This window comes from Pantherophis guttatus, chromosome 5, assembly GCF_059756535.1.
Source record: "Pantherophis guttatus breed Tessera chromosome 5, ASM5975653v1, whole genome shotgun sequence".
NCBI classification, from domain to species: domain Eukaryota; kingdom Metazoa; phylum Chordata; class Lepidosauria; order Squamata; family Colubridae; genus Pantherophis; species Pantherophis guttatus.
Window position 1 is genome coordinate 95,895,559 of NC_142067.1, and position 18,615 is coordinate 95,914,173.

Here is an 18,615-nt window from a genome sequence, read left to right on the forward strand (position 1 = left end):
GCCATAGTAAGAATAAAAAAATAATTTCAATTTATATTGTATCACAAAAAAAATGTGTGAAAACAAATAAATTTGATTTTATTTTTTCAACATAATTTTCAAGGTTGTTTCGGTGCCTTTAAATCCAAACAAAATAAAGCATGGCATTGGTACACAAAAAGAATAATAACCACTAACCACTGGAATATCCAGTCCCTCTGGATATTCCAGAGAAGATGCTGCTAATGGAAAGAAACTTCAGTAAACAATGCAAGTGCTTCTAAAGCAAATATCCTTTTTCTCCCTCAACAGCAGCATTGGACATTGGACCTTGATTTCATTTCACTTTGTCTCTTGCTTCTTGTTCAGATTAGGGTACATGACCTGGCAAAGTATTAAAAGGTGACAGGACAGTTTAAATCTTGGTGTAACAGGAAGAAATGAGAATGGAGTATGCTAGCTCCATGGTGTCTTTTCAATGGGTTTCTGACAAGCTGAAGGGTCATGATGCAGCATTTTTTAATCTACACTCAAAAATAATCTCTCCCTCAGTAATATCTCCTTAGAAATCTTCACATTGTAGAATTTACTTTATTGATTACTGGGTAGGCACTGGTGCAAATATAAACAGCATCCCCATTTCTTTCCTTTTGTTTTCTGATCAAGCATTGCAAGAGTTGTTGACCATTGGAAAATCCTTGGGCTAGATCAAGAAGTACTAACAATGTGTGATTCACATTGGGGCTCATTCTCTCTGTTGGGAACAAGATCTGGCCACCTACATAACCCTGACAAATTCAACAATCATTTCTGGAATGGGATAGCCATGGTCAATGTACCCATCCCATATCCATCTCACACCCCATTAGTCAGTCACAGAAAGAAACATCAGTTCTAGGACCATAGAAATGAAATAGCCAGTGACTGGACTGAATGAATAACTGTGGAAAGTGAAAACATCTTGTTTACCCAGTCAAATAAGCCGAATTAAATAAGCAGATACAATTGGTGCTGATGATACAGAGCTATAAGAAGGAATATGAAACAAAATATAATTGATACAGGTTAAAAGGCCAGACAGTTCCTAGAAGAAAGCCAACTTAGAAGCATGAAAGGTAACTTATCCTACAAAAAAATATCCTAAGAATTTATATAAGAAAGCAATATTGTGCAATGCTGCTTCTTTTTAAATTGAAAACAAAACATTTCTCAAGGGTGTAATGTTTACTCATGCCACCTCTAAATCTGAAAGAAGAGGATTAGAACTGTTCTGGCAGATTGATTAGGTAACATTTGGGGGACACACCTATGCTCTGCAAATATATATCCCCTCTCTGACTTTTTTGGGAGTTGTGTACAGATGAGATTTAACCTGAGCATCTCACAAAATTATCATTGAAAGACCGGCTTGTAACCGCTTCTACTCGGCTATCATGTGGAGAAGACTTCAATCACTAAAGTAAGAAGTAGCTGTGAAGAACTATCTGCATTACCTATAAGAAGCTACTAATTTACTATCCAGTTTTTCTGGACTTTTTCTTTGTTGCATATTAGATCAGTTTTCTCACGGGCTTCAGAGAAATTTATAGTAATTGTCACTTTGAAATAAGAAAGTTAGAACTTTACCTTTTTAATGTGCAAAATAAAACATCAAAGGAGGTTGGCATGGTTCACCTTTAGAAATCCAACTGGGAATGAAACTGAGTGACTTTATCCAACAGATGCCACACAAATTCATCCATACAACCCTGAAAGAGAGTCTCTGAGTCCTCCCAGGAGGGTCCATAACAGGGCTACGAGGTGGCCTTCTGCAGACACAAATAAAGGTGGAGAAGTGCTGATACTCTGCTGACATTACAGCCACAATGTAGACCTTAATAGCATCTCTCACACATGTTCAGTAGAGTTTGCTCCTTGTTGACTACCAGGAACTCTCTAGATGTTTCCACTTGTATTTCATCTCTATCAGCTCCTCTATAAATCACGGGGAAGGATGGGAGATGTGAAAAGGGACAGGTCTCATGGCTGCAATCTGATCCAAGAATCAGGTGGTACTGTCATGTATGAATGCCTCATTCTTGAATGAAAGAAACACATATTCATAGAGTGTCAAGAGTTAACTCATTCTCTCCTTTCTAATGTATTGCTAATTGGACCAGACCTGATATTGCTCTACCCCTTAATTTATTGTCTAGATATGTCAGTAAACTCTAATTTACCATTGGGAAGCAGTTAAGAGAGTATTGAGATATTTGAAACACAGTTTAGATTTCTGTCTATTATTAGAACCAAACAATGTTAAAGAGCCTATCCTCACTTGTTACGCTGATGCTGACTGGGCGGGTAACACTAAGAGTAGGAAGAGCACTTCCGGTTATGTATTCTTCCTTAACAACTGCCCAGTCTACTGGTATACTGGAAAACAGAATTTGGTAGCTACTTCAACCACTGAAACAGAGTATATTTGTCTCTCAAAAGCATCTAATAACCTCATCTGGTTCAATGATTTATTGACTAATGTTTGGAAGAGTCCATCACAACCCTTCACTATATATGAAGATAATAAAGCCGCAACAGAAATATCAAGAGCAGACGCTATTGGCCAAAGGTCTAGGCATATAGATATCAAATACAAACATGTAAGACAATTATCTGTAAATGGGTTCATTAAAGCTATTCATTGTGACACTACAGAACAGATAGCTGATATATTGACTAAACCTTTACAATCCAAACAACATAAATATTTAACTTCAAAATTGTGTGTTCTATATTATCGTAATTCTGAATGTAATTATTGTTGCGTGTCGAATCGGCATTTAGAGGGGGATTTGTCATGTATAAATGCCTCATTCTTGAATGAAAGAAACACATATTCATAGTGTGTCAAGAGTTAACTCATTCTCTCCTTTCTAATGTATTCCTCACTAACCACTCCCCACTTCTAATCCCGCCTCCGTGGTATAAAAGATGATGCACACTCATTCTCCTTGCTTCTTTCTGCAATCACTCTGTGAATAAAGAATGCCTTCTGTAAATAAACTATCTTCTGTTTGAATATAAGAAGTCTGAATTTATTATTGAGTCTGATCCTCGAATTACTGCAACAGGTACATGTGGTATAATTGGAATCGATGAGCATGGATGAATTCTTCATTTATGGTTATGCAATATATTTTGGAGGATCTCTGAAAACGGATAGGGGTTGAGCAGCTACCTATTCCTTCTTTTCCCCCTTAACAGTTTTTTTAAATAGTAAGGACAAAGCTGAAGCAGAGTTAGGAAATCATGGAAGGAAGCACAGTGTTGTCTAAATGCTTGCAAAATATTATTTTCAGTGATAATTGCACAATATTGTGACTAGGAGGAGAACATGGATGTCCATGAAGTTTAGAGGGAGTCAAGGTCAAGTTCACACTGACTTCTTCCTGGTTAATCATTGTATTAGTTTTTTTTTTCTTTGCTACATTAAACTACTAAGGATCTAGTAAGAAGGAAAAAGGTTACAGCTGGCCTTGCAAACTGGAGATATTTGATTTCATTTGAAACAACTACTGTATTTTAAATAGTTCAATAATTTCTTTTATTTTTTCCTTTTAATTGGCTTAAAAAAGTTTTCTCACAAAAAATAAATCTTTATTTTTTATTTGGGAAAAAAATCTGCAGTCCATTTGTAAAACAATGTTGCTAGAATCATATTATAATTAAACTGCTTTTGATCTGCAAAATCAGTTTCATACTTCAGAGTTTCAGATCCTTTAGGATCTTTTAAAAGCATATTCTTGCTATAATTATCAAGCCGTTCTCTCCTCCCCATTAAAATTTGCATTCTAATCTCTCTCTAAAAGAAGAAAATGAGCTTTTCCTAAATTTTTATATTGAAAGTTCTTCCAATTTTAAGATATATGTGATTCAGTTCCTTTTTGAGAATATTTGATTTTTAAGAAAATTCTTAGAATGAATGAGAATATTCCAAATATATTTCCTGTACGTGCGTTTCTGTGAATGAGCAATTTTCATCATGATATTGTATATTTAATGAAATTTCCCTACTCTCTTTTCCTTTCTGATGTTATTTGAAACAATTCTTTTAAGTCTTAATTTATTTTTTCTGACTTCCTGATTCTGGTAGCAAACCAGAAACATCTGAAGTGCTGGGACCATTTGATATGCAAAGGACTGCTGTAGAACTTCCTAAGGACACAATGAGTTCACCTGAAGCAACTGAAAATATTAAAATGTTATTTCACTACCAGCATTCATTTGTAATTTCAAAGGTAAGATATGTAATATTTATAAATTATCAGGTATTAAAACTTACAAAAACAATCTATTCCATGTCTTTCAAAAATTTCAAAGGATATAAAGTGTTAATTTTACAAACTTTTTTCAGAATTATATACAGTTAATCCTCACCGTATGGCTGTAATTGAGCCCTAAATTACGGTTGTAAATCGTTGCGCCTTTAAGTCAAGAACCTGCCTGATCAGAAGTAATTTTCTACACCTCTGTATCTCTATTATGGCCAAAAGACTAATATGCAGCATTGGAAAGATAAATGCATGGCCCCATTTATTCAATTGATTGAAGATCTGATAGTACTTGCCGCTTATGAGAAGGTTAAACGTAGGCATAGACTTTATATAGACAAGTATAATGAGCTATGGGACTCAATTATACAAAATACTGTAGCTTAACATAAAAATCATATAAATGTATTAAAATATATGCATTTTTTGTTGTTGTAAGAAATGCTCTTTTTCCCTTTTGTTTGACAAAGTATATATCTCCATCATTATTATCTTTTGTCTCTTGCTCCTTTTCTTTCTTATTTTTGTTTATCAATTAAAAAACAATGAATAAAAAATAAACATGCTTCCACAGTCCTCAATCCCTGCATGTTTTTTTTCCCAATGCAAGTGTGGCTCCTTCCTGCTGTTTCCTCACAAATAAGCTAAAGAAACAAAGCACTCAAAAGGGAAATAATCTTACAAACTGCCATTGTCCCAAAGGTGCTTTTCCAGGAGGCAACTGGATTTTCTTGTTTTTTCTTTGAAGACTTTTCGCTTCTCATCTAAGAAGCTTCTTCAGCTCTGACAGGATAGTGGGAAATGGAAAGATTTATATTCCTTGCAGACAGCACCTTTGGGACAACCATGACCTGGATGACTGAGAATCTTTACAGACTACAAACTGCCATTGTGTTGCTGAACTTAATTTTTATTTACATATTTATAAAATTTATATGCCATCCATCTTATTGTCGAGAGACTGAGCTATTAATGATTCCAGACTGAGTGGATGTCCTTGTCTAAAGGAGTGGCTTTAGTAGACCATTTTTTCTCTTGCTCATAAGCAATAGGTACAGTGGGCAAGTTTGGTTGCGATACATAATCATGCTTAGTTCCTATAGCATATCATTCTCTGGAGTGTGAGTATGGTTCTCTCTATGATCTGAAATCCTCAAATAATTAAATCTATACTTACACCTTCTCCTTTGTGCACCTCTGCCCATTTCTTTATATTTTTCCAGATGGTATTTACTGCCAGTCAGTTGGGCGTCTTTGATCTGCTGAGAGAGTCAGGGGAACTGATGTCCTCTGCAACTGTGGCAGAACGCTTGAAGACCAGTCTCACTGGGATGCAGATGCTGCTGGGGGCCTGTGTGGAGATAAAGGTCCTGAAAGTGGAATGGAAGGATGGAAAAGGTGATTTTGTTAGCAGGAGGAAGCAGTTGTTTTAAAATGACCATATGCTAATCTTTTTATGGAGTTAGCAGTTTGTGGTCATTTGTTCTTCAGTTTTTTAAAAATTTATTGACAGTAAAGTAGGTACACAAAGTTTTCAGTTTTGCTTATTTATTTGTTATGTTATAAATCAGGGGTGAAATGCTACCGGTTCGCTCCAGTTTGGGCAAACTGGTAGTGATAAAAACTACAGGTTCAGGCAAATAGGTAGTAAAAAAATGCTTTAAAAAAGTTTTAAAAAGGTTCCGACGATCGTGTGGTACAGCTGTGATCATCGGAACCTTTTTTTTTTACTTGTTTAAAGCATTTTTTTACTACCGGTTCGAGTGAATAGGGAGTAAAAAAATGCTTTAAAAAGTAAAAAAAAAAAAAAAGTTGGTCCACCCACTCAGTCACATGACCCCCACCAAGCCACGCCACCAAGTCACACCCACAGAACCAGTAGCAAAAAAATTTGCATTTCACCACTGTTATAAATCTTATGTCCAGAGAACTCAGCCACTTTGCTTCAAGATTGTCAGGAACTCTTTTTGGAATGGCAAATCAAATATGAAATATTTCACCAAACTGAAATAAATTGAAATGTTTACGATGAACCTTATGCTTTGCCCTTTTCAGATATATATGACATTTAGCAATCGTGTTTTGAAGGAATTGTCTTATAATATGCTTTCATTTTTAGATCTTTATGGAAACACAGAGTTTGCCGATCTCTTTCTGGCTAAATCAAGTCCAAAGACTCAGTATTATACCATGAAATTTCTTTCAGAAAACATATATGGATCACTGCAATACTTGCCTGAAGCTATAAGGTAAGAATGGAGCATTGGTGAAGTAAAAAATCTTTTCACCAAGAGTATGTTAGAGACCAGGATTTTTTGTAGGCTTCCTTTCCCACACAAGTAACAAGAATTTGAGTTGTCACTTGGAAGTTACTGCATCATTTTTATGATTATGCACTAAATTATTCTAAAATCATCATTATTCAATACAGTTTGCCCATTTTCTCAGCTGTCTCCCCTGAGATCAAATAACTAATAATCTTTGAAGCTGTGGATTTGTTTAAGCATCATTCTGTGTTGCTTATTACAGGTGGAGTTGCAACAGATGCAGTGATTATGAACTGATTACACACACATTTCCTTTTGGACTTTCCAGTGGTGTATATTACTTATTCACTTCATCAAAATTTAATTCTTATTCAACGTCTTTGGAAAAGATGCCTGTACACATACATACATACAAAGCTAACTTGCAAAAAGAGGGGTTAAGGTTTTTAATCTGATTAAAAACTTTTTTTTTAAAATTAGATTTATATGCCGCCCTTCTCCGGAGACTCAGGGTGGCTTACAATGCGTTAAGCAATAGCCTTCATACTTTTGTATATTTTATACAAAGTCAGCTTATTGCCCCCACAACTGGGTCCTCAACTTTAAATTGTGTTAGCATTTTAATTTAGAAAGACATTTTGACAATTGAAGCAAAACTCAATATCAGAATTCAAAGAGCTTAATATTCAAAGTAAAAAAAAATCCTAGATAAAGGAATTTGTTTGGTGTTCCTACTATTTAATAATTAAAAACATAGTGAAGCAAGATGGGTATAAAGATTTCAATTTAATTCACTCACTCCACATGTTTCTATTACTGTTTAGAGCCTGCAGTATCTTTAGAATAACCTTTGCAAGTAATACAATTCACTATTTGAATGCTGGGGATGAAGAAGAATATAATACTAATGGTATTTTTGTTCATTTCATTTTTTTTTTTTTGAAAAAACAAACGAACAAATCTGCTTCAGGGATGGAAAACCTCAGATTCTATCAATATATGGCATTTCTTCAAATGAGTTATATGGAGCACTGTACAGGTAAAAGTAGTTTTTATAACTTTCTTTTCTAAAGATTGGGCAGTAAATAGCTCTTTGGCTTTTATTTTTCTTATCACATCTCACTTTTGAGAATCTGCAAATATTTTCATGGAAGTTTTTAAATTAGACTAGATAAGCAACATTAGCTACCAACACTGATTTTGGCCAATCTGCCACAAACCGAAGCAAAGCCCAGTTTTGTTCTCACAATGCGTATACTATTCCATCCAATGTATAATCACAAATTTGGAGATTAGATTGTAAACCAGTCCATCAACCTATTTACCACCTCTTTATGGAAATAGCAATAGCACTTAAAGTAATATACTCCTCCATAGTGCTTTACAGCACTCTCTGAATGGTTTACAGTGTCAGCATATTGACCCAACAATGTGGGTTTTCATTTTACTGATCTTGGAAGTATGGTAGGCTGTGTCAGCCTTGAACCCCATCAGGATGAAATTCCAGAATGTGGGCAAGTTAGCCTGCAATACTGCATTCTAACCACTGCGCCACCCAGAGTATTCTTGTGAAAGAATGGATGATTTGCAAGGAGAAGAAGAAGGCATGGGGAGATGTGCTAAATAATGCTGATGCAATCTTGGCATGGTCTTTTTTCCCATTTATTTTCTGCTTCCCAACTTATCTGTTCACTATTTCTTAGGCTTTGCATAACGTTTCTAACCCTGAAAGGAATAGTATGAAAAATAGCTATTTTTGGATCTTAGTGAAGTATGAATAAGATATGCTGCCACTGACGACCTCCCATCGACCCGTGCGCTCCCACAGAGAGGGCCTCCTCGGGGTGCCATCAGCCAAACAATGCAGGCTGGTGACCCCCAGGGGGAGGGCCTTCTCTGTGGGGGCTCCCACCCTCTGGAATCAGTTGCCCCCTGAGATAAGGATAATCCATGACCTCAGTGCCTTCCGCCGTGCCCTTAAAACCTTCCTTTTCCAACAAGCCGGGCTGGCCTAATTCTTTTTACATGTTTTTTAATTGTTTGGTTTATTGTTTTAATTAATGGGGCCAAATTTATATATATATTTTTAACTGTATTTTAATATTTGTATTTGATGTTTTTATTTGGCTGTTCACCGCCCTGAGTCCTCAGGGAGAAGGGCGGTATACAAATTTAAAAATAAATAAAATAAATAAATAAATAAATATTTATTGCCCATGTCCTTTCTGTCTTATGATGGTCTTCAATCTCTTTTTGCTGGGACTATTCTTACAACCTGTCTCACTGACGAAGAATTAATTTTCAAAAGGCAGAACTGGAATCTATAGATAGAACTAGATCAACTACATCTCAATTGCTAGAATCTGCAGGGTAGTCCATTATAGGAACAAAGATACGTTCATTAATTGCCCAGAGATTCTCCCAAATTCTTATCATGTATTTTGTCATGTCACATATGGAGCAGTGGTGGGTTTCAAATTTTTTTACTACCGGTTCTGTGGGTGTGGCTTGGTGGGCATGGCATGGCTTGGTGGGTGTGGCTTGGTGGGCATGGCAGGGGAAGGTTACTGCAAAATCCCTATTTCCTCCCTATCAGCTGGGACTTGGGAGGCAGAGAATAGATGGGGGTGGGGCCAGTCAGAATTTTTACTACCAGTTCTCTGAACAACTCAAAATTTCCACTACCAGTTCTCCAGAACTGGTCAGAACCTGCTGAAACACAACTCTGATATGGAGTGACTGGTTGCAATTCCACTGCATTTGCATAGTGCCAAAAATTGTTGGGATGACCAGCTTATGGCGACTTTAAGACAACTGAGACTGGGTCCAGAGGAGCAAGATAGCAGCCTACATGCCTAACGTGCAGACAACTTTGTCTTCGAAAAGGTGGAGAAGGGAACTAGGGGATCAGCCATATTGGACTGAATTCTCACTAGCAGAGATGAAATGAGAGAAAGCGTTGCAGTTAGAGGAACATTGAGGGGGAGGACAAATGAAACTGATTGCATTCTTTGACAAAGTGACAAAATTAGTGGACCAGCAAAATGCTGTGGATATAATTTACTTGGACTTCAATAAGGCACTTGACAAGTAGACCACAACCTACTACTTGATAAGATAGAAAAATGTGGGTTAGATAACATCACCACCAGATAGATTCATAACTGGCTGCCCAGCCACCCTCAATGTGTAGTCCTTAATGGGACTGTGTCTACATGGAGCGAAGTATGCAGTGGGATATCCCAAGGCTCCGTCTTAGGCCCAGCACTCTTCAATATCTTAATCAATTATTTAGAAGAGGAGATAGAAGCGGAACTATCAAAATCACAGATGACACCAAACTGTCAGGAATAGCCAACTCTCCAGAAGATAGCCTCAAGATACAGAATGATCTTGACAGACTTGAATTTTGTTAGCCCTAGCTAACAAAATGAAATTCAGTGGTGAGAAGAGAAAGGTTCTACATTAAGGCAAGAAAAACCAACTGCACAGGTGTAGAATAGATGATATCTGGCTCAATAGTAGTAACTATTATATAGTAAAAACTATTATGGTAAAAGTCCCTTCCAACTCTGTTATTCTGTTATTTTTGTATGTTTCTCAAATGCCAGTCCACAAAAAAGTTGGACTATTTTTGAGATTTTTCAAAGACAGTTGAGCCTGAGGCATATATAGGCATATTCAGCAGTTCTGGCCAGAAACTTTTCTGGTTGGAATTGGATTTTTTTTCATCCAGCTCCCAAATGGACAACTAATGCCATTTATCTTCATGGCAGATATTAAGCAACCTGCTCTTTAAAATCGAGTAGTGACACAAAAGACTTTCAGAAAGCAACTCATTATGAAGAGTATAGTTCTACAGTCAGATGTGGTTGTTGTTGTTAGTTGCAAAGTCATGTTTGACCCAATGCGACCCCATGGACAATGTCCTCCAGGCCTTCCTGTCCTCTACCATTCTCTGGAGTCCATTTAAGCTCACATCTATTGCTTCAGTGACTCCATCCACCCACCTCATTCTCTATCGTCCCTTCTTCTTTTGCCCTCAATCTTTCCCAGGATTAGGCTCTTCTCCAGTGAGTCCTTCCTGTTCCTTAGGTAGCCAAAGTATTTGAGTTTCATCTTCAGGATCTGACCTTCTAGAGAGCAGTCAGGGTTGATCTTCTCTAGGACTGACCAGTTTGATCGCCTTGCAGTCCAAGGGACTCACAGGAGTCGTCTCCAGCACCATAGTTCAAAGGCCTCAATTCTTTGGTGCTCAGCCTTTCTTATGGTCCAACTTTCACAGCCATACATTGCAACTGGGAAAACCATAGCCTTGACTATATGCACTTTTGTTGGCAGGATGATGTCTCTGCTTTTTAGTATGCTTTCTAGATTTGCCATAGCTTTTCTCTCCAGGAGCAAGCATCTTTTAATTTCTTGGCTGCAGTCCCCATCTGCGATGATCTTGGAACCCACCCAGGAAAATAAAATCTGTCACTGCCTCCATTTCTTCCTCATCTATTTGCCAGGAATTGAGAGGGTTGGATGCCATGATCTTAGTTTTCTTAATGTTGAGTTTCAAGCCAACTTTTGCAGTCTCCTTCTTCACCCGCATAAAGAGGGTCTTTAGTTCCTTTTCACTTTATGCCATTAGAGTGGTATCATCTGCATATCTGAGGTTGTTGATATTTCTCCCAGCAATATTAATTCCAACTTTTGATTCATCTAGCCCTGTCTTTCTCATGATGTGCTCTGCATATAAGTTAAATAGGCAGGGCGACAGTATACAGCTTTGCCGGACTCCTTTCCCAATTTTAAACCAATCAGTGGTTCCGTGTTCAGTTCTCACTGTTGCTTCTTGACCTGCCTATAGATTTCTCAAGAGACAAATAAGATGGTCTGGAAATCCCATCTCTTTAAGTACTTGCCACAATTTGTTGTGATCCACACAATCAAAGGCTTTAGCATAGTCAATGAAGCAGAAGTAGATGTTTTTCTGGAACTCCCTAGCTTTCTCCATGATTCAGCGTATGTTGGCAATTTGATCTCTAGTTCCTCTGCCTCTTTGAAATCCTGCCTGTACTTCTGGTAGTTCTCGATCCACATACTGTAGAGCCTAGCTTGTAGGATTTTAAGCATAACTTTCCTAGCATGTGAAATGAGTGCAATGGTGCGATAGTTTGAACATTCTTTGGCATTGCCTTTCTTTGGAATTGGAATGTAAACTGACCTTTTCCAATCCTGTTGAGTTTTCCAAATTTTCTGGCAAATTGAGTGTAACATTTTTACTGTATCGTCTTTTAAGATTTTGAATAGCTGAGTTGGAATACTGTCTCCTCCACTAGCTTTGTTGTTGCTCAGATTTCCTAAGGCCCATTTGACTTCACATTCTAGGATGTCTGGCTCGAGGTCAGTGACCACCCCATCGTGGTTATCAGGGATGTTAAGCTCGTTGTTGTATAATTCTTCTGTGTAATTTTGCCACCTCTTCTTAATCTCTTCTGTCTCTGTTAGATCCCTGCCATTTTGGTCCTTTATCATGCCCATCTTTGTATGAAACGTTCCCTTCATATCTCCAATTTTCTTGAAGAGATCTCTGGTCCTCCCTACTCTATTGTTTTCTTCTATTTCTTTGCCCTGTTCATTTAATAATGCATTCTTATCTCTTCTAGCTATTCTCTGGAATTCTGCATTCAACTGGGTGTATTTCTCCCTTGCCTTTCGCTTCCCTTCTTTCCTCAGCTATTTGCAAAGCTTCCTCAGACAGCCATTCTGCTTTCTTGAATTTCTTTTTCTTTGGGTTGGTTTTAGTTGCTACCTCTTGTACAATGTTGTGAATCTCCATCCATAGTTCTCCAGGAACTCTGTCTATCAGATCTAATTCCTTAAATCTATTTGTCACCTCTACTGTATATTCATCAGGGATATGATTTAGTTCATACCTGAGTGGCCTAGTGCTTTTCCCTACTTTCTTCAATTTAAGCCTAAATGTTGCAATGAGAAGCTCATGATCTGAGCCACAGTCAGCTCCTGGTCTTGTTTTTACTGACTGTATAGAGCTTCTCCACCTTTGGCTGCAGAGCATATAGTCAATCTGAATTCTTTGTTGACTGTCTGGTGATGTCCATGTGTAGAATCGTCTCTTGGGTTGTTGAAAAAGAGTGTTTGCTCTTACCATCGTATTCTCTTGACAAAATTCTATCAGCCTGTGCCCTGCTTCATTTTATACTCCAAGGCCAAACTTGCCTGTTATTCCGGTTATCTTTTGGCTTCCTACTTTAGCATTCAAATTCCCCATGATGATAAGGACATCATTTTTTGGTGTTAATTCTATAAGGTGCTGTAGAACCGGTCATAGAACCGGTCAATTTCTTTCTCTTCAGCACCAGTGATTGGGGCATAGACTTGGATTACTGTGATACTGAATGGTTTGCTTTGGATTCAAACTAAGATCATTCTGTCATTTTGGGGATTGTATCCCAGTATTGCTTTTCCTACTTGTTTATTGATTATGAAGGCTAGTCCATTTCTTCTGAGGGATTCTTGCCCACAGTAGTATACCTGATGGTCATCTGAATTAAATTCACCCATTCCTGTCCATTTTGGTTTGCTGATTCCTAAGATGTCGATGTTCAGTCTTGTCATCTCTTGTTTGACCACGTCCAGCTTGCCTTGATTCATGGATCTTACATTCCAGGTTCCTATGGAGAAAAAATCTTTACAGCATCGGACTTTCCTTTCACCATCAGATGCATCCACAGCTGAGCGTCCTTTCGGTTTTGGCCCAGTTTCTTTCTGGTGCTACTAGTACTAACCCTCTGTTCTTCCCCAGTAGCATATTGGACACCTTCCGACCTGAGGGGCTTGTCTTCCAACGTCATATCTTTTTTCCTTTTGGTACTGTCCATGGGGTTTTTATGGCAAAGATACTGGAGTGGGTTGCCATTTCCTTCTCCAGTGGATCACGTTTTTTTAGAACTCTCTGCTATGACCTGTCCATCTTGGGTGGTCCTACACGGCATAGTTGATAGCTTCATTGAGCTGTGCAAGCCCCTTCGCACGACAAGGCAGTAGTCCATGAAGTGGAGTCAGATGCTAATCATATTGTATTTCATGTACTTGTATTTCTGTTGATTACCTGCCAGTGCAATTTTCAATTCTAGATCAAATGAAGGTGTTCAAAACTTTTTGAGGTACATGGATGAGGCTTGGAGTCTCTATGGAAAAGAAGTGGTCTCTGCCTTTGATCTTTCTGGTTTTCAGCTGATTTATGATCTGGGTGGTAAGTACCTGATGTTCTTCATCATGCCCCTTACTAGCCATTCAATATTATATGATAGTTTAGAGAAATTGGACTGAAAGACTTTTCAGGTTCTGTTAAGACCTTGTAATTCCCTGAATCGCAAAAGTAGAGTTGAAAGATTATACCCTGTAAATACCAAATTTTATAATCACTTAGCTTATCAGAATTACTGGACGTCTCACAGTAACTAGCAACATTCCTGAGACACCAGGACACTAACACCAATGGGGACGGTTGGAGCCTTGGGATAGATGATGGTAGCAGCTGGTCCTGCCACCCCATCTCCAGCATTGTAGCAAACAGTCCAGATGGTTCCAGTGGCAGCTGGAGCCCTTGCACCATTGCCAGTTGTAGTGGCTGGGTTGCCACCAGAGTATGTCCTGGTGTGGGAAGAACAGTCACCACCCACTTTTGTGATCTGCTTTGATGGAAGCCCAGATAACCTGGCCCATTTCCTGGTTTATAGTTTGGTACTATATGGAGCACTACGGAGTGATGTACCCAGATGATGCAACCCAAGTTCACGCCATCACGTCCAACTTAGAAGGCAGTGCTTCAGGATGGTTGCTAAAGCAAAGCAATCAAGGAAAAATTGATACAAAGAATCACTGTGTCAACCGTCCCATTTGGCACATTCAACAAAAGAAATTCTCAGCTCTTTAGATTAACCAAGAGTGTAGTTTTATTGAAAAATCCATCTAGGTACAGCAGAAACAAAGTCATTTTTAAGATTTTTCCTGCGAAAATCCACATAGGTATCTCCTTTTTTCCCCTCTGTTCTACCCTCAGTTCACCAATTGAGTTCAGTTTTTTTGTTTTGGAAAACCTGTCTGATTTGATCAAAACATTTTTTCATTCCTTGGCCTTGTTGCATATCGTAACCCAAGCAACAGATGGTTCACTTGCATTCCACCCTTAAGAATTTGCCACCCTTCCACTGTCACTGTTTGGCAAAGCTGGGAGAAGGCAACTGTACAGATTCGAGTCAGGTTTGATACACTGGATGGGAATGGATTGAGAAAAACTATCCAGTAGGATAGATGTTAAAATAAATAAATGAATTTCTGAGCATAGTAAAAGGATAGTGGTAAAATGAAATGAATCACATGATATATTTTAATGAATATATTTGTTTAAATCACAATATTATATCACTGCTTAGTCCAGTTAGATGAAAAATAAAACAATGAGGTAAGTTTAAAAAGACATAATAAATATTCTAGTAAACTATTAAAAATGTTGACATGCAGGATATTTTTTCTTACATAGTTTCTTTCTTTTTTTGTTCTTTTTTCAAGGAAGTAGCGGTGGCTTAGCTAAGGAATTTATTTCAAAGTACCCAAATTGTACTGTGACACTTTTTGACCTTCCTGAAGTTATGGAAATATCTAAAAAATATAATGCATTTTCAGATGGATCCCAGATCACTTTCCATGAAGGTAATATTTGTTCAGCCATTTACGCAAAATGAAAATGAATATATATCATCCTAGGCTTTGCAGCATATTTTTCTGTGGGTAGAGAAGTAAATCCATAATGTTGACAGTAGTATTTCCATTCAGTTGCTTTCAAAAGTATGTTTTATAGCCTATTTTAAATCTTTGCCATCTGGTGTTAAAGAAGCCCACGGTTTTTGTTTTCTAATATTAATGGATGTTGCTAAGCTCTTTCTTACTGGTAAAGCTCATTACAGACCAGTCAGTGAAATGATTAAGATCCTTCTTTAGACTGGGAAAAGTCGAATTTAGGAAGTGTACAGTGATTCAGTTTTAACTTATTTTTGAAAAAGCTTTTGAGAAATATTTTGAGTTTCCAAATAAAATATTAATGAATGGGAAGACAGAAATTCATATTACCAATGAAGGTAATACTTGTTTAGAAACAATATCTCTTACATTTAAAAAAGCACCACTGAAGGAAGCTAGTAGCATTCTAGAGCCAAATCTTTAAAGGGGAGAATAAATTCTGTTTTCCAAGGTGATAATAGATTCCTACCTTATTAAAGGATTTATTCTTTTTGCAGGGGATTTTTTTAAAGATCCAATTCCTGAAGCAGATCTTTACATCTTGTCAAGAGTCTTGGTTAACTGGAATGATGAAAAGTGTATCCAACTACTAACAAAAGTATTTACAGCCTGTAAACCAGGTACGCATATTCACATTGCTAGAAAGAGAAAAACTGCCATTGTGAATGGGAAGTCAAGCAAGCCAAACAGGGTCCACCATGGCTTTTTTATGTATTTGCAACAACCTTTGACAATATACAGATAGTGCTTGATGTATGACCTAAAATGGGCTCAGAATTTTGATTGTAAGTCGTTGCAGTCATTAAGAGAGTGACCACATGACCTCTTCACTTTGCTCACTGACCACACTCCTTACTCTCCCAGTTGAGCTTGTTAAGCAGCTGTGTGAATCAGTAAATAGCCAGAATGAAAACTGGATGCCAAAAGAGGACAGGCAGTTCCTCCCCATACATGGAAGGGAACCTTTGCACTGGGATACAGAAAAGAATCTTGAAAGGTCTGATATATGTTGGAATGTAGTAGGGCACTACATTCCACTTCCTAGGAAGGAGGAGGCATATTCCAGAAGAGTAAAAGACAACTCAATTTAGATAGTTTGTGGGAGAGAAAAAGAGTGAAGCCAGTCACTCCCCAATAGTTCCCAGAATACATGGTTCATGTAGGCAGTGTCCTGCTTCAATTTGGCAAGATTCTGTCTATACATGTAGAACAATAAACAAATAAGTTTAGAAGAATCACTATGTGTGTTTTATTGTTTTTGGAGCCTTGCAGATCTTGGTTTTTCTGGCCCATAGTAGGGCTTCACCTAACATCCATGTTCAAAAGGACAGAGAAAGGGAACTCAGATCTTTGGAATCCAAGTTTCTTTTCTACAACCGACTGCAAAGGATTATTTCTTCTCCATCTTGTATGGCTTCCTTTCTTTGGCCCAACAATAGGAGTTCCCCTCTGCTCCATGTAAGAAGAGAACCACTGTGGTTGGCCAGAGAAAGGAACTTTTGGTCTTCAGATCCCGATTCCTTTCTCCACCCACACTGGAGATCCCCTCTGCTCCATGTGGTAGCATTTCTATCCTTCAGAAACAGCTGTTTGCTAGCTGTTTGGCTTTTCCTCATATTGGCTTGGCTCATCTGTCAGCAGTTGCACAAAAAGACAAATGTAGTAGACCAGGGCATAGGGGGCAGGAAGAAAGCTGGGGACTTCTGCATGGGTGGAGCTACATGGGCATGGAGCAGACTCTAAGGCCATGGCAATTTTGTGTGTGCTGGAAGGCTAGTTGGACAACTGATATGTGAGGAAGAGATTGGTGGGTGGGATATGGTAGTAGCACCTGAGGTGTAAGTACTGGTGTGTGCTACCAAGTAGCAAAATTTTAATCATATGACTGCGGGGGCAATGCAAAGCCATAACTTTGCCCAGAGTTGCCCAGAATTGCCTCTAGATCAGATGGATGGCGCTATTTATTTATTTATTTATTTATTTATTTATTTATTTATTCAATAAATAAACAAACAACTAACTTGCTAATTTGAGGCAGAGGTCATAACTCTTTTTGTTTAACATGATCATAATTTTGAATAGTCACTGAATGAATGGTCATAAATCAAGGACTACCTGTAGAAGAAATCAGTTGTATTAGTGCTAATCCAAAACTGTATTGCCGAAATGAATAGTAGCAGATTTAGAAAGAGAAAAGTGCCACTTTTCTACTTAATAAAATTAATAAAATTAGCATAGGATCCATTCATAAGCAGAGGCTATAGCTCTCCTGGAGGTAAACGTGACAGTTATTAAAGCTCATACAAAAATTATTAGTTATTAAATCTGAATTTGCAGAAGAAATAGGGTCATTACACTTTGAGTCACACTGAACTTTGGGAAGAAATTGGATGATTACTCTTGGGCTGCACTCCCTAAATAATATTGAACCATTGCTATTTCTATAATAGGAATCTATTTCCTCCTATAAGTACCTATGAAAGCTATGTTATGAAACCTGTTTGTTTGTTCACTGTCCAAGACAGAAAATTGCCATTTTTGATGAATTTAGGCAAAGTCTGATTGAGGAAAGATTGCTTAGAAGTTCCATGTTTCTTCAGTCATGAAATATAGGCAGAGCGTGGGAAGCAATCCTGTAGTAAACGGGCTAAAATAACATGTGTAATGAGTTATTCAATGCTGAAGGTGCTGGGACGTGGCATAGTATTTCAATATCTTTTATGATACTAAAATGGCTTTAGCCTAGGAAAAATGAGTCTAAAACAATATTTTAATGAGGGGGAAAGTAGTAGAATGAAAATGAGATGCATGGATATGTTTTCTTTTCTAGGCAATTTATTTTTGAGTTAACAAATTACTTTTGCAACAGGTGGGGGAGTCTTAGTAGTGGAACCAACTGTTGATGAAGAAATATTTGGGTCTTTTCCTGCCCATATGTACGCCATGATATCATTGCTTCTGACTAGAGGAAAACTACGGAAACCATCAGAGCTTTGTGTGTTCTTCAACATAACTGGCTTTAAAGATATTCAGTTCAAGAAAGGAAATGTCTTTGATGTCATTCTGGCCAGAAAATAGTATTCAACATGCTCCATTCCTATTTAGTATTTTTAAAAATACAATAATAAAATTGCTTTACTATTCCATTGATTCTAACCTCTGTGTCTATTTATGTATGTATTTATTTACTATACTAATCCTATTATCATCTACTGACCCTACTTGGATGTATCCCTCAACTGTAATAT

The 18,615-nt window shown here is 37.6% G+C and overlaps 1 protein-coding gene across 2 annotated transcripts; it reads left to right on the forward strand.

The window, feature by feature from the left end:
• Window positions 1–2,983: 2,983 nt before the first annotated feature.
• Window positions 2,984–18,517, forward strand: LOC117658471 (acetylserotonin O-methyltransferase-like). 2 transcript variants are annotated; one of them, XM_034406600.3, is made up of 9 exons: window positions 2,984–3,089; window positions 4,112–4,256; window positions 5,513–5,687; window positions 6,409–6,538; window positions 7,527–7,595; window positions 13,702–13,820; window positions 15,140–15,280; window positions 15,865–15,987; window positions 18,237–18,517. In XM_034406600.3, the coding sequence occupies exons 2-9, from the start codon at window positions 4,149–4,151 to the stop codon at window positions 18,443–18,445; spliced, it is 1,074 nt and encodes a 357-aa protein (XP_034262491.2). In that variant the 5' UTR covers window positions 2,984–3,089; window positions 4,112–4,148; the 3' UTR covers window positions 18,446–18,517. The 2 variants fall into 2 exon arrangements, with proteins under 2 accessions (XP_034262491.2, XP_034262492.2); XM_034406601.3 differs by lacking the exon at window positions 7,527–7,595.
• Window positions 18,518–18,615: the final 98 nt, after the last annotated feature.

What these genes read in the sequence shown, in the direction of transcription:
- LOC117658471 (XM_034406600.3), top strand. Translation starts at nt 4,149, where the DNA reads ATGCAAAGGACTGCTGTAGAACTTCCTAAGGACACAATGAGTTCACCT. An exon ending in GCTGATTTATGATCTGGGTG is followed by an intron (nt 13,821 to 15,139) that starts GTAAGTACCTGA and finishes TCTTTTTTCAAG; the next exon opens with GAAGTAGCGGTGGCTTAGCT. An exon ending in ATTTACAGCCTGTAAACCAG is followed by an intron (nt 15,988 to 18,236) that starts GTACGCATATTC and finishes CTTTTGCAACAG; the next exon opens with GTGGGGGAGTCTTAGTAGTG.